We start from the raw sequence: 13,497 nt of genomic DNA on the forward strand, positions 1-13,497 counted from the left end.
CGGGTGCAGTGTGGTCTTCACCTGCATCTATTAAGTGACTCCAAACACACCTTTTGGGCTAGCTGCCTGTTTTCAGATGTCAGCCGGCTATATATATATATATATATATATATATATATATATATATATATATATATATATATATTTGGATGGAAAAGGAGGCAGGAGAGAGAGAGAGTGAGCAAACGAATGATGGAAGCAAAGCGAATGATGGAGAGAGAAGGAAACAGATAGAGACGTGTTTGGCAAATTAAAGCTTTTCCCTTGTTTTGCTGCTTTGCAGTTAGCTACAGGAACACTTAGCACTGAGCCCAGGGTCTCGAGAAGCAACTCTCTTACCAACAGAAAATGTTGTTAAATATTTATTTGTAAATCTGGAGTCTTTAGCTCTAAAACATAGTCAAGTGCAATAGAATTTGATTTAGTTGGTGCAGCTGGGAGGAGGCGAGAGGGCTGAAGCCGAGACCCTTGTTTGTGGGGTTTGTTTATAAACCCAAAATCCAGAGACCAGGGTTAGTCCCACAGCTAGGGTGACCAGACAGCCAGTGTGAAAAATCGGGACAGGAGTGGGGGTGGGGGGTAATAGGAGCCTATATAAGACAAAGCTCTGAATATCGGGACTGTCCCTATAAAATCAGGACATCTGGTCACCCTACCCACAGCCCTGGGTCCAGGTCAGGACTCTGTGCCTTCACACTCCCAGCACAGTGGGATCTGCTCACCAATGTATTAGGTTTCAGATGTCCAGCCCCTCGCTGCAGTGGGATCGACCAGCCCACCCCTGAGAACTGTAGGACTCGTCCAGCTGTGCCCCAGCAAATTCCAGTGACTTTGATGCATTATTTTCTTGCTCAGAAAATGTTTCCCAAAGTCACTGGAGATGCTTGGAGAGTCTCTCATGGGCAGCTGGCTCAAGGGTGAACGTCACACACTCTATAATTTATGATTACCAGATGTTTTTACAAGCTGACTCAGAAATTTCTGTTGTTTCTTTTTTTTTTTTCAATAATCTTGCTCTGTCAGCTTATCTGAAACCCCACTCCAGATTCCTCCCTGCCTAGAGAAGGCCAAGCTCCTGGCTCCAGGATTCTGATTGCAACGAGCAGTAACAATACGGGGTTCCGTGGCTGGGATGGTACATAGAATAACTTGGCGTTGTCTTCTGCAAAAAAAAAAAAAAGACTAAGTCACGTAAACAGGGATGGGCAAAACTCCAGGGAGCCTGGGGACTTATGAACCTTCTAAGTGCACAAACTGTGTTTCCCTGGGGGTTTAAACTCTTGTGTTTTCATTTTCCCAAAGGACAATTTCAGTTGGTTTATTTTTGCTACATCATGTTTACTTCTTTAGCTACAGGGTAGTCCGTGCTTTCATTATGGAGACCATCCTGCTGACTTAAGTGCTGTTATTCAGTGTAAATGCCAGCTCAGAATTAGAGCCACCACTTCCCCACCCCACCCAGCGCAAAAAATACCTCTAGGCTGGCCCCAGTGGGGAATTATTGATACTACAGGTATGGTCCAAGTAGAGCTATGCAGATTTATGCCATCTGAGAAGCAGGCCCATTGTTCTTAATTTTTCATTTTCATTTTTCTCCCTCTCTGCAACTTTTTCCAAATCGCTTCCCTTTCCAATCTACTTTTACCGTATTTTTCTCTTTTTTCCCCCCATCTTCTCCCATTCTCCCCTTTGGCCCAGCTCCTCAGCTGGTGTAAATCAGTGTAGCTGCATTGGCATCTGTCTACCACACTGATTTACACTCAGCTAAGTAGCATCCCCTTCATCTTCGATATAGAGAGGTAGAGGTGGGAATTTTCTCTCGGCTCCCTTTCTCCTATGCTTAACATAAACCCAATACCATTCAAGCTTGACCTGTGGACCCAGGATGGCCAAATGGGTTTGAAACCAGCCCTGATTGTAACACTGACACAGACAATGGTGGAGGAGGCGTTATGTGTGCAGAAATTGATGTCATGCTGACATAATAGTGCTGACATAAAAACGTGCACAACGTCACAGCATAATGGGCCAGGGTTTTTCCCTCCCGTACAGTTGTATGCTGGCGGCTGTGAGCCTGCTTCACTGCCACCTGCTGCCTCATTGTCAGTTACACCTGGGGAAACTGTACCAGACACAACCAGATCAGAAGCTGGGTGGTATTTTCTTCCCACTTTGCACAGATGTAAGTGACGGTGTGCGGTGCCACTTTCCCTCTCCCTGAAGCAGCGTATTTATTCGGCTTTTCAAGGTACGTCTACATAGCAGGTGGCAACCGCAGCAGCGAGTATCAGATTGGGGCTCTCAGACATTGTGCTGTACCTAGCCATGTCGATGACTGGGCTCAGGCTGGAACTCAGGCTCTGAACTCAGGAACTCGGGGGTGGGTTTCAAAGCCTGAACTCCAGCCTGAACCACAACATCTACACAGCTGTTTTTAGCACCATCATGCAAGCCCAAATCCTTCAACTCGGGCTCTGAGACTTGCTGCTAAGGCTGTGTAGACCTACCCTCACAGAGCAATTACACAAGAAACAGCAAAGGCCTCTCTCTAGGCCTGCAGTGAGGGAAAGGGGAAAAAAAGAAACCAGTCCACACCATGGAGAAATCCCCATCTAGATACCTGGACCAGACTCCTTCCTTGGAGGTGCTCTGACCCCTTCCCAAGAAAGGGCAACATGTTATACACCTCCCGCTAGATTAACCGCTACCTGCCAAGCAAACCCAGCTGCTCACCCCTGCTGATCCAGGAAGCATCACTTAGGAGGAATGGATCTTATCTCCAGGGCCAAGTTATGGACAGGGTCACATGCCGCCCACCAGGGCAGAGCCATGTATTGGGCAGTTATCTTCTTGGGGGCGATTCTCCAGCCCTCACACTGGTTTTACTCCTGTGGGTCCCAGTGATTTCAGTGGAGTCACCCCAGATTTGCACAAATGTGAGGTCAAAGTGATTGGATCCTGATTCTCCGTTGCTCTGCATTCATCCACCCCTGTGAGGGTCTTTACCATGGCGGTATTTTACACCGTTTGGGCACTGGTGTAAGTGACTCACTAGGTTCAGGGAAGCAGGGGTGTTCCAGATCAGAGGGTACATTTGTTAGATCTCATTTTCCCTCACTGAGCAAATTCAAGAGTGCTCCAAACTCTGCCAGACCTTTACCCCTTCAGTGATTGCTGCATGATCTGAGCTAGGTAGTCAACATCAGATCATGCAAAAATCTTGATTTTTAGAAGGGAGTTTCTATCGTCAGCTCAGCCTTGGAAGAGACTTGTTTTGCTCTGAAATGTCCAAAGGTAAATGGGAAACGGAAGTGATTTAAAGCTCATCTTCACACTGTATTTTTCAGTGTATTCGTTGTCTTTATCCTGGGCCTTTTATGTGGCTTCAGCTATTAGCATTACGGATGTTTTTGTCAGGGCTTGTATTTATCATGGATTTAAATTTAGCCCAGAACTCATACTACGTGAGGTGTGTCTAGACTTTAATTATATGCAAGTAGGTTTGTCTAGTCTGTAATAATATGCAGATTTTGCTTTGTTCATTTATCATGTTTGTTCATCTTTTTAACTCTTGGCCTCCAAAGCCTTAAATTCTACCACTGAAGGCTTATTTGGCTGCTGTTGTTTTTCATGGCTACATTGTATTCTGTGCAGTTACTAGAAGGCTCAGACAAAGAACATGTAATAATTCCACAATACCAGGTGTATTTCAGCCTAACCAGGCAAATTATCCCCTTGTCACCATGTGTGGCATAGGGCCAGATCCTCAGCTGGTGTAAATCAGCTCCAATGGATCTCTGCTCGGGAGGAGCCTTGGGATGGTTGAATGGTGGAGTTTGTGGAAGGTCAGTACTGAGGTGCACTGCAGGATGTGTGCCTTTGCACAGGGCTCAGGTTAGAGAATAGTGGCTAGGTTGGAAGTCTGAACTAAGTGCATTGGCAAAGCTCTGCTGGGTCTAGGAGTGGAACAATAGGCGGTGTTGCATGCCAAAACAAAGGTTGTTGCCAAAGCTGTTTGCCATATCAGAGCTGTTGCAAATCACGATGAATATACAGGGCCAAATTCACCCCAGGTGTGATTCCATTGATGCTGGTGGAGGTACACCAGGGAAGAACTTGGCACCTATTAGAGGAATTCTTGGGGAAGTTCAGATTGTAATATCAAGAGAGATACCACAACAACCCCCCCCCTATTCCTGCACCTGTCTGAAGCCAGTATTAGCAGTTGCCCATAAAGGTGACGAGCACGGAAATTTCAGCTAAGAACACATCCAAATAAGGCAGGCTGTTTTTCAGCATCATAAGGTGAAGTCTTTCCAGTGCAATTAGACCCTTTCGACTGTGTTTTGTTTTGCATATAATGTTTTGCTTTTTTATGTCTTTCTCAGCAAGATTGTGAGTATAGGGAATTGGATTCCAAGAGAGATTAACAGAGATGACGATTAAAGAGAAAGCGCATGCATTTTGAAAGCATGCACTCTGAGCGACTGCACTGCAAAACGTTCCTTTCGCTGCATGTAATGTGATCCAACAAAGAGTTTAGAGTGGAACCTGCTGCCCCATTTCCAGCAGAGTCGCAGCACATTAGCAGGGATTTCTACATCTTCCTGGAAGACATGGTTTCAGAGGTGCAAAGTTTACTCCGGCAGTTGCAAAATAAATAGCACTTTTTGCCTGATGGATATTGCACAAGCAAGAAAACAGCTTGTTTAGCCTCCTTGAAATGGCTCTGGGTGGAAGACCTGCTCTGGCTCCCACCCATGTAGGAAGAGCCCTGGGGAGGTATTTAGATAGCCGCTCACCAGCTGGACATGGCTCCTTTTGGCTCCCTGGATACCGTTACTGCCCACTCACTCAACAAGGGTCCAAGTTTGTCTTAATTACAGGAATATGCTGGGCAAACACACAAGTGGAACTACCAAGGACTCTACTAATTGGTTATGTCCACCCTAGTGTCTGGCCACCAGTTGGCAGAGGTAGCAGGCCCCTTGGCTGAGACCTTGACGTCTCTGGTATTGTCCCAGCCTCAGAAGCCAATTATATCCTTCAGAATAGATTCAGGTCTCATCTCTGCGATATCAAATACTACGCCAGTGAAACTAACATGGCAGTGTTCATAGAATCATAGAATATCAGGGTTGGAAAGGACCTCAGGAGGTCATCCTGTCCAACCCCCTGCTCAAAGCAGGACCAATCCCCAACTAAATCATCCCAGCCAGGGCTTTATAACTGTGATCAGCATAGTTGGCAATATTGATGTTATGCCATGAAGGATGATTAATAATAAATATCCTACATTCATTTAGCACTTTGTGGCCTGATCCAGTTAGTGAAGCCAATGGAAACCTTTCCACTGATCTCAGTGAGCATTAGAACAACCCGTTAGGAATGATTGTGACGTGTTTACAAATTATGTACGCACAGGAATCACTTTGCACACTCCTGAAATGCAGTCACCTCTGGGGTGGAACGCACCAGCTGTTCACCAGCAGCCAGCAACACTGCACAGCAATCTAGGGCAAGAGGTGAAGAATGCCATATCAAATTGAAACTGTGGGAGGAATTCTGTGCAGCAGACTGTAATTAATACCCCAGTTTGAAGTGGGCGAGGACATTACTGTTCTGGTTTATGAGATAGCGAAAACTGATACATTTATGGATTGCACATCACTTTTCATCCTTGCATTTTGCAAAAAATGTTCAAATAATCTTTTTTGGAAGGAAAGTAAGTTGTACATGGGACATCTATCTATATAAAATGATGGATATAAACAGACGCAATGAAACTAATGCACAGAGTATATCCAAGAGCCATAAATAGTGCGAGGCAAAGTAATGCACAGGATACATATAATGATGGATATAAACTGAACCGGTGAAAGTAATGTGTGGAGTATATTCAGCGATAGCCATAAATAGCATTAGTGAAGGCAATGCAGAGTGTATATGTAACAATGGATATAAACAGAGCCAGGGGTAGTTGTACAAATAATGTACGATATTAATGTGATTTGATCCTTCATAACAGCTTGAGCAACATAAAAAATAAGTACACCAGAAGCAATGTGACATGCAGCTTTAGCATCCCTCTGACAAGGGGATGGGATTGTTTATGGTTTGAAGGTATAAGCTGCCTTTGCAAAGCCATAACTCCCCCAGAATAACTTTATATAGTGCTCAGTGTCTCCCCATTCCAAGTTTTTCACTAGCTCAGCTCCCTTCATTCATTTAACTTTCAAATTGCCTCTTCCATTCCAGAGCAGGGAGGGCTGGGGATGAGGAGGGAAGAGCCACTAGACTAGACAGAGTCCTGGCAAGTGGTGGTGGATTTGGGGGGGTGTCTCCTGCTAACCTGGCGTGGGAAGAGTTACTGCATTCTTCTTTTCAGAAGAAAACTAGGGTTCAGTATCCTCCAAATCCCAGCCTGGTCTGGCCCCCACTTAAAGACAGTGTTGACTTGGGGTGCAAACAAGGAACAACTTTCTGGAGTGCAAATGGTTGAGATGGCTACTAGAGAAGTGATCAACCCACCTACATTAGGACAAAAGAATAGTGCCATTTGACAGGTTTCAGAGTAACAGCCGTGTTAGTCTGTATTCGCAAAAAGAGAAGGAGGACTTGTGGCACCTTAGAGACTAACCAATTTATCTGAGCATAAGCTTTCGTGAGCTACAGCTCACTTCATCGGATGATGATTGATGAGGAAGCTGGGGATTGCTTAGGGCAAATAACTGGGGGAGGAGGTGTGTGTGTTTGAGATAGGGACATTTATATCACTTCCACCTGAAATCACTTGAGATCAGATCCTACGGCAGGGATGGGCAAACTTTTTGGCCCGAGGGCAACATCTGGGTGGGGAAATTGTATGCAGGGCCATGAATGTAGGGCTGGAGCAGGGGGGAGTGCAGAGTGTGGGAGGGGGTGCGGTGTGCAGGAAGAGGCTCAGGGCAAGGGGTTTGGGTACAGGAGGGGTGCAGTAGGGGTCTCAAAGCAGGGAGTTAGGGGGCTCAGGGCAGGGAGTTGGGGTGCAGGAGGGGTTCAGGGTGCAGGCTCCAGCCCAGCGCCACTTACCTCAAGCAGCTCTGGGGTAGCAGCAGCATGCAGTGGGGCTAAGGCAGGCTCCCACCTGCCCTGGCCCCATGCTGCTCCCGGAAGTGGCCAGCCTGTCCGGCAGTGGCTCCTGGGGGCTCCAGCTCCGCACGCTGCCCTCACTTGCAGATACCACTCCCAAAGCTCCCATTGGCCACAGTTCCCCATTCCTGGCCAATGGGAGCTGCGGGGGGCGGTGCCTGCAGGCAAGGGCAGCCCTTGGAGCCCTCTCCCCACCCCACCCCGCTCCCCAGGAGCCACAGAGACGTGGTGCCGGCTGCTTCCAGGAGTGGCACGGGGCCAGGGCAGGCAGGGAGCCTGCCTTAGACCCACTGCACCACGGGGCTGGCAAGCCCGCAGGCCGGATTGAAAGCCGTGATGGGCTGTAGTTTGCCCTCCCCTGTCCTAGGGACAAAGTAGTTAACACCAGCAAAGCCCATCCTTGGAAAGCTCTCACCTGCCCTGTTACAGGATCCTTGGTGGTTGTGTTGTCATGCTGATGGTGTTTCAGTATTCAATGCTGGCATAAATCATCAGCCAAAGCTACGTAAGGGCTGGTTCCAGGAGGAAGGCCAGGATGGTAGCTAAAACAACTTCAGATTGACACAAAAAATCACTTCCCATGGCCTTGTCCCATTGCATTCCTGGCAGGCCCAGAAATCAGTACCATGTCTATCTCTGATCAAAGACTTTTTCCAGGGCCCATCCCACATTGGCCAGGAAATCTATCTGAAATTCTTCTCTCGTGGACATTTTTTGCTTTAGTGAGGCAATCTGGTTAGGTTTTTTCATCCTTTCCCTAGTGAATGAAGGGAACAGGCAGTTTTTGTTAGTAAGAAGGCCCCAGCAGTGGGCTCACAGGACATTCCCAGATCCCATGCCTATAGAGTAGATTCTGTTTACACTTCCCTGGTGTTTCATTTGCTGGTGCAGTAAAACCAATTCTGCTGCCGGTTTGGGGATGGAAATTCTGAGCCCCTCTTTTGCACCTCGGGGCTTCTACCCAAGGACTTGCCTTTGCATGTAAATACTCCATTCAGCGATCAGTGGTTTCCCCCACCCAGGACCTCTGTAATCTGATACAATTAAAAGCAACAGGGAAAAAAGAGACTTAAGTGTTTTCACTTTGGATTCCAATGGCAACAATGGATGCTGAGAGCCATATTGTGTTTACCTTCCCCAGGTCGAGACATGGTGATAAAGAAAAGGGGTATTGGGGCATGCTCGCAGACAGACATCTTCAAGACAGCGTAATGGATCTAGGTGCCCAGGTCCCCAAAAGCCCAGCCTTTGTTTTTAAAAGGTTAATGGTAGTTTGTAAGTACAATGTTCCTTTTACCCATGATCACAGAACACGTTGCAAAGCCAGGTAAATATCGTTATTGCCTTTTGGCCGATGGGGAACTAAGGCACAGGAGGGGTTAAGTGACTTGCCCCAGGATGCAGAGAGGGTCAGTGGCAGAGACACGAGTAGTCAGGAGTAACTCCACTGGAGTCCATGGGGTAGAGGAGAATCCAGCCCCGAAGAGTATATTGCTTTCTGCTCTAAGTGGAACCTGTTCCTTTCTGAGCTGCCATTCTCTGGCCCTCGACACAATGTGGGCTGCTCCACTGTCTGGGTTTTCCCTGTCTCTCTAGTCTGGGCTGAATTCTGCATTCCAGTGCCTCTGCATTCAAAAGGCAGTTTTTGTATTCAAGTTCCATCTAAAGGGAACTGACTCATTTCAAGAGCTTAAAGTGTGTGTGTGTGTGTAAAACATTCCCCATTCAATCATCAAAAGTTGGGGGATGATTTTGCCCAGGAGTGGCTTTGGACAAGTAAATGAAGGCATCACCACCATGGCTTCACTTCTTCCTCAGGCACCATCTGCACCAAGCCCCCGCCTCTCCCTTTCTTCCCAGCAGACGGTGGGATTGGTGGGGGTTGCTGCACTCCTGCCAGAAAGCTGTGTCAGCGGGCGGGATCACGCTTCCTGGTTCCTCAGCACCTCATTATGGCGCTGCTGGCCGAAGTGCAGGCTCCTTCCTTTTTGTATGCACCTCACCTCCGAACTCTGACTTCATTAGTGGAGACTGTTCTCCTGGCTGGCTCTGAGCAGACTGCAAAGCAAGCCGTTAACATAGAGGCGTCTGAGGCCAGGTCTCTCAGGGAGCCAGTTGGATCGGGGGATGGGACAGAGACAGGTTTCAGCCAGTTAATGCCTAAATAATAGATGCTTTTTCAACGTGGATGGTTTTTTGTCAGATCGCTTTGCCATGAGAAAGTATATTATAAGCTTTCAGGCTTTGTCATCGCTCGCAGTCGTACAGCATAACTGGTTTACTGAGAAATTCCCCTGTGGCCCCACCATACCCATCTACAAGAGCCCCAGTCTGAGCAGCAGCGTGGCCCACTGGTGAAGGCACTGAGCAGGAGACCTGGGTTCTGTTCTTCACTCAGCCACTGACTTGCAGCGTGACCTTGGTCAAGTCACGTACCCTCTCTCTTTCCCCTTCAGCCCTTTGTCTGTCTGCTTTAGATTGTAAGTTCTTTTGGACAGCCATTGGCTTTTACTGTGTGTCCATGCAGCACCCAGCAGAGTCGACACTACCATCATAATGGGCAGCCCCTGCCCTCATCAGGTCAGCTTAGTGACAGGAAGCTGGACTAATTATTGTTTGTTAGCCTCTATTGCCAGCCTTGGGGGCAGAAACATTGACTTCCTTTGCCAGTCCATGTGGATACCTAAAGATCAGTGTGCAAGGGACTTCCCTGCCCAGAGACCCTGTGAATTCGGCCACATGGAGCACGCTATTCAAACCCACTGTAGTGGCTGAACCACATTTGCAACTGCCTAGGTGGTAACGATTGAGACCGCAATTTAGTAATCTGTCTACAGGAAAGGGAGTCCCAGGGACAAGCCCCCCGGGGGATGCTGAGAAAACATAAGGAAGAATCTAGGTTGGGGGGCAGGAGTCAGTCTGTGGAGAAATACAGGACCTGGCAAGTGCTTAGGCATCTTTGCCCCATAGCTAGTGGTAAATTCATGGTGAAGCTGTAGGCCTAGAAGCAGAACATACCAGTTCTGCTACTCATAGATCCCCTGATGGCCACTGTCCCACCCTGTGTGAAATTGGACACAGCTGCTAGGGCAAGTACTAAGACCAAGCAAGGAGGGGAGGAAAAATGATGGGCGGGGAGAGGAAGTCCAAAGATTACTAATAACTGGATAGACCGCTGGCTGGCTAGTATGGGGACGGACATTACCCCAGCCAGTGAAATGCTGTGCTCATGCCAGCTCTACCTGCAGCCCTTCAAGTGTGTGTGTTCTGCTCTCTTAAATGTGCTTTCCTACCATCTCTGCAGCACAGGTGCGTCTGGCTGCATGTGTGACACTGCAAATGATAGCAGCATGGTGGCTACACTGTATATTGAAATAGCAGGGATGTATCGAGCAGACATGGCTAATATTGACCTGGTATTTCCCCTTTAGTTAATATCAGCACCGGCAGGTCAATGAACTTTGACGCTGACTTGAACAGAAGTGACTTTTGCCATTCCACTGGCCTTTGTTCACTAACCTCTGCTGTTCTTTCCTCCCTCTCTTTGTTTTTTGTGTTGCTTGCAGGTGAGAGATAGGATGATAGCTGGGGAGGTGAGCATGCATAGCCCAATTCTGGCCTGCTGGCAGCCTATCCTCCTCCTGATGCTGGGATCCGTCCTCTCCGGCTCTGCCACGGGCTGCCCGCCCCGCTGCGAGTGCTCTGCCCAGGAGCGCTCTGTGCTGTGCCATCGAAAGCGATTCCTTGCTGTACCCGAGGGGATCCCTACTGAAACTCGGCTCCTGGACTTGGGTAAGAACCGAATCAAGACTCTCAACCAGGATGAATTTGCCAACTACCCTCACTTGGAGGAGCTGGAGTTAAACGAGAACATTATCAGTGCCATTGAGCCTGGGGCTTTCAACAACCTCTTCAACCTCAGGACTCTGGGTCTCAGGAGTAACCGACTCAAGCTCATCCCCTTGGGGGTGTTTACCGGACTGAGCAATCTTACCAAGCTAGACATTAGTGAGAACAAAATTGTGATCCTTCTAGACTACATGTTCCAGGACTTGTACAACCTGAAGTCTTTGGAGGTTGGGGACAATGATCTGGTCTATATCTCCCACCGGGCCTTTAGCGGCCTCAATAGCTTGGAGCAGCTGACCCTGGAGAAATGCAATTTGACCTCCATCCCCACAGAGGCGCTGTCTCACTTGCACGGCTTGATTGTGCTGAGGCTGCGCCACCTGAACATCAATGCCATCAGGGATTACTCATTTAGGAGGCTCTACAGGCTTAAGGTCCTTGAGATCTCCCACTGGCCCTATCTGGATACCATGACGTCCAACTGCCTCTATGGACTGAACCTGACGTCCTTGTCCATCACCCACTGCAATCTGACTTCCATCCCTTATGTCTCTGTCAGGCACTTAGTTTATCTCAGGTTCCTGAACCTGTCCTACAACCCCATCCTCACCATTGAGGGCTCCATGCTGCATGACCTGCTCCGGCTGCAGGAGATCCAGCTGGTGGGTGGGCAGCTCACCATTGTGGAGCCCTACGCCTTCAGAGGCCTCAACTACTTGCGCATCCTGAATGTCTCCGGGAACCTGCTGACCACACTGGAGGAGTCAGCCTTCCACTCGGTGGGGAACCTGGAGACGCTCATTTTGGATAACAACCCCTTGGCCTGCGACTGCCGGCTGCTTTGGGTTTTCCGACGCCGCTGGAGGTTGAACTTCAACAAGCAGCAGCCCACCTGCTCCACCCCTGAGTTCGTCCAGGGGAAGGAGTTCAAGGATTTCCCTGACGTGCTCCTGCCCAACTATTTCACCTGCCGCCGGGCACGCATACGGGACCGCAAGCCGCAGCAGATCTTTGTGGATGAGGGCCATACGGTACATTTTGTCTGCCGGGCAGATGGGGATCCACCTCCCACGATCATGTGGCTCTCTCCCAGGAAGCACCTCATCTCTACCAAAACCAATGGGCGGCTCACTGTCTTTCCCGATGGCACTCTGGAGGTGCGCTACGCCCAGATCCAGGACAATGGCACCTACCTATGCATCGCCAGCAATGCAGGTGGCAATGACACCATGCTGGCGCACCTTCACGTGCGGAGCTACTCCCCAGATTGGCCCCACCAGCCCAACAAGACCTTTGCTTTCATCTCCAACCAACCCAACGAGAGCGACGCCAACAGCACGCGCGCCACCGTGCCTTTCCCCTTCGACATCAAGACTCTCATCATCGCCACCACCATGGGATTCATCTCCTTCCTGGGCGTGGTGCTCTTCTGTCTGGTGCTTCTCTTCCTGTGGAGCCGGGGGAAAGGCAACACGAAGCACAACATCGAGATCGAGTACGTGCCGCGCAAGTCTGACGCCGGCATCAGCTCCGCCGATGCGCCACGCAAGTTCAACATGAAAATGATCTAACCCGAAGCAATTTGCAAATAAAAGTTTTTTTAAAAACAAAAAAAGAACGTTGCTACAAACATACCGACCTCTCTCCTCCTCTGAACCCCCCCTCCCCTCTCGTTCTGACCCCACCTCCCCGCACCACCACCTCTTCATACCAGGAGAACATTCTGCGGATGTCTCCAGGACTCCCATGTTTGTAAAGAAGTCGTCTGATGGACGCCGGTGTCAGATCTAATGATGAGAGGGGAAAAAACAAACAAAAAATAAAATAAATCAATAAAAAGTTACGAACTTTCCTCTGTAACTTTGATTTAAATAATTACGGATTTTTATGAAAAGTTGAAATAAAAAAAACAACCTCCCTATTTGCTATAGATAGTTGGAATGCAAAATCTTGACTTCTTGATCTGTCCAGTTCTGTATCTGATTTTTATTTTTCTTCCTCTCCTCTGACTCTCCCCTGGAGGCGGTTTCTAGTGGTCTCAGACAGAAAAATCTGGGGCTTCCATCTACACAGCTCTGAGTGCGAGCCAGCACCCAGTTGCACTGGCGAAAAGCCTGTTGGCTCAGCAGAGAGCAAAGAACAAATTCTGCTGGGACTGATGCCCTCAGTTACACCTCTGAAGGGGCTTGCCAGGGGATAAGTCCAGACAGAATTCAGCCCAAATTGTTGGTGTTCCTTTTTAGATAAAAAGTAAATCACCAGTTAGGCTAAGGCCTTTCCCTTTGGGCAGCTCAAGGTTCAAAGTGCTCTACACCCTTTTTCCATTAGTCCTGGGGAAGCTAGTCAGTACCTGGATTTCAGCTCGGCTGTGTCTATATACCAGTAAACAGTCTGTAACTCAGCCCATTCCCTGGCCAACAGAACAGCCTTTCTGGGCTTCTCCCCTCTGCTAATTGACAAAGGCAAGACTCAGTTAAAACCAAAGACTGGAGAATCTATCAGAGTTAGGTGCCACTG

The 13,497-nt window shown here is 48.5% G+C and overlaps 1 protein-coding gene across 8 annotated transcripts in view; it reads left to right on the forward strand.

Moving 5' to 3' along the window:
* LINGO1 (leucine rich repeat and Ig domain containing 1) overlaps positions 1-12,934 on the forward strand; it is a 462,557-nt gene extending 449,623 nt beyond the window's left edge. For 6 of the 8 annotated variants that reach the window (XM_073303473.2, XM_073303477.1, XM_073303475.2 and 3 more), the window contains one exon: positions 10,698-12,934. In XM_073303473.2, the coding sequence (XP_073159574.1) occupies positions 10,710-12,551 (1,842 nt within the window). In that variant the 5' untranslated portion in view covers positions 10,698-10,709 and the 3' untranslated portion in view covers positions 12,552-12,934. Of the gene's footprint in view, positions 1-8,272; positions 8,407-10,697 lie in introns of all 8 variants that reach the window. The other 2 variants (XM_073303476.2, XM_073303474.2) reach the window with 1 other exon arrangement.
* Positions 12,935-13,497: the final 563 nt, after the last annotated feature.

Source organism: Lepidochelys kempii, chromosome 10, assembly GCF_965140285.1.
Source record: "Lepidochelys kempii isolate rLepKem1 chromosome 10, rLepKem1.hap1, whole genome shotgun sequence".
NCBI lineage: Eukaryota > Metazoa > Chordata > Testudines > Cheloniidae > Lepidochelys > Lepidochelys kempii.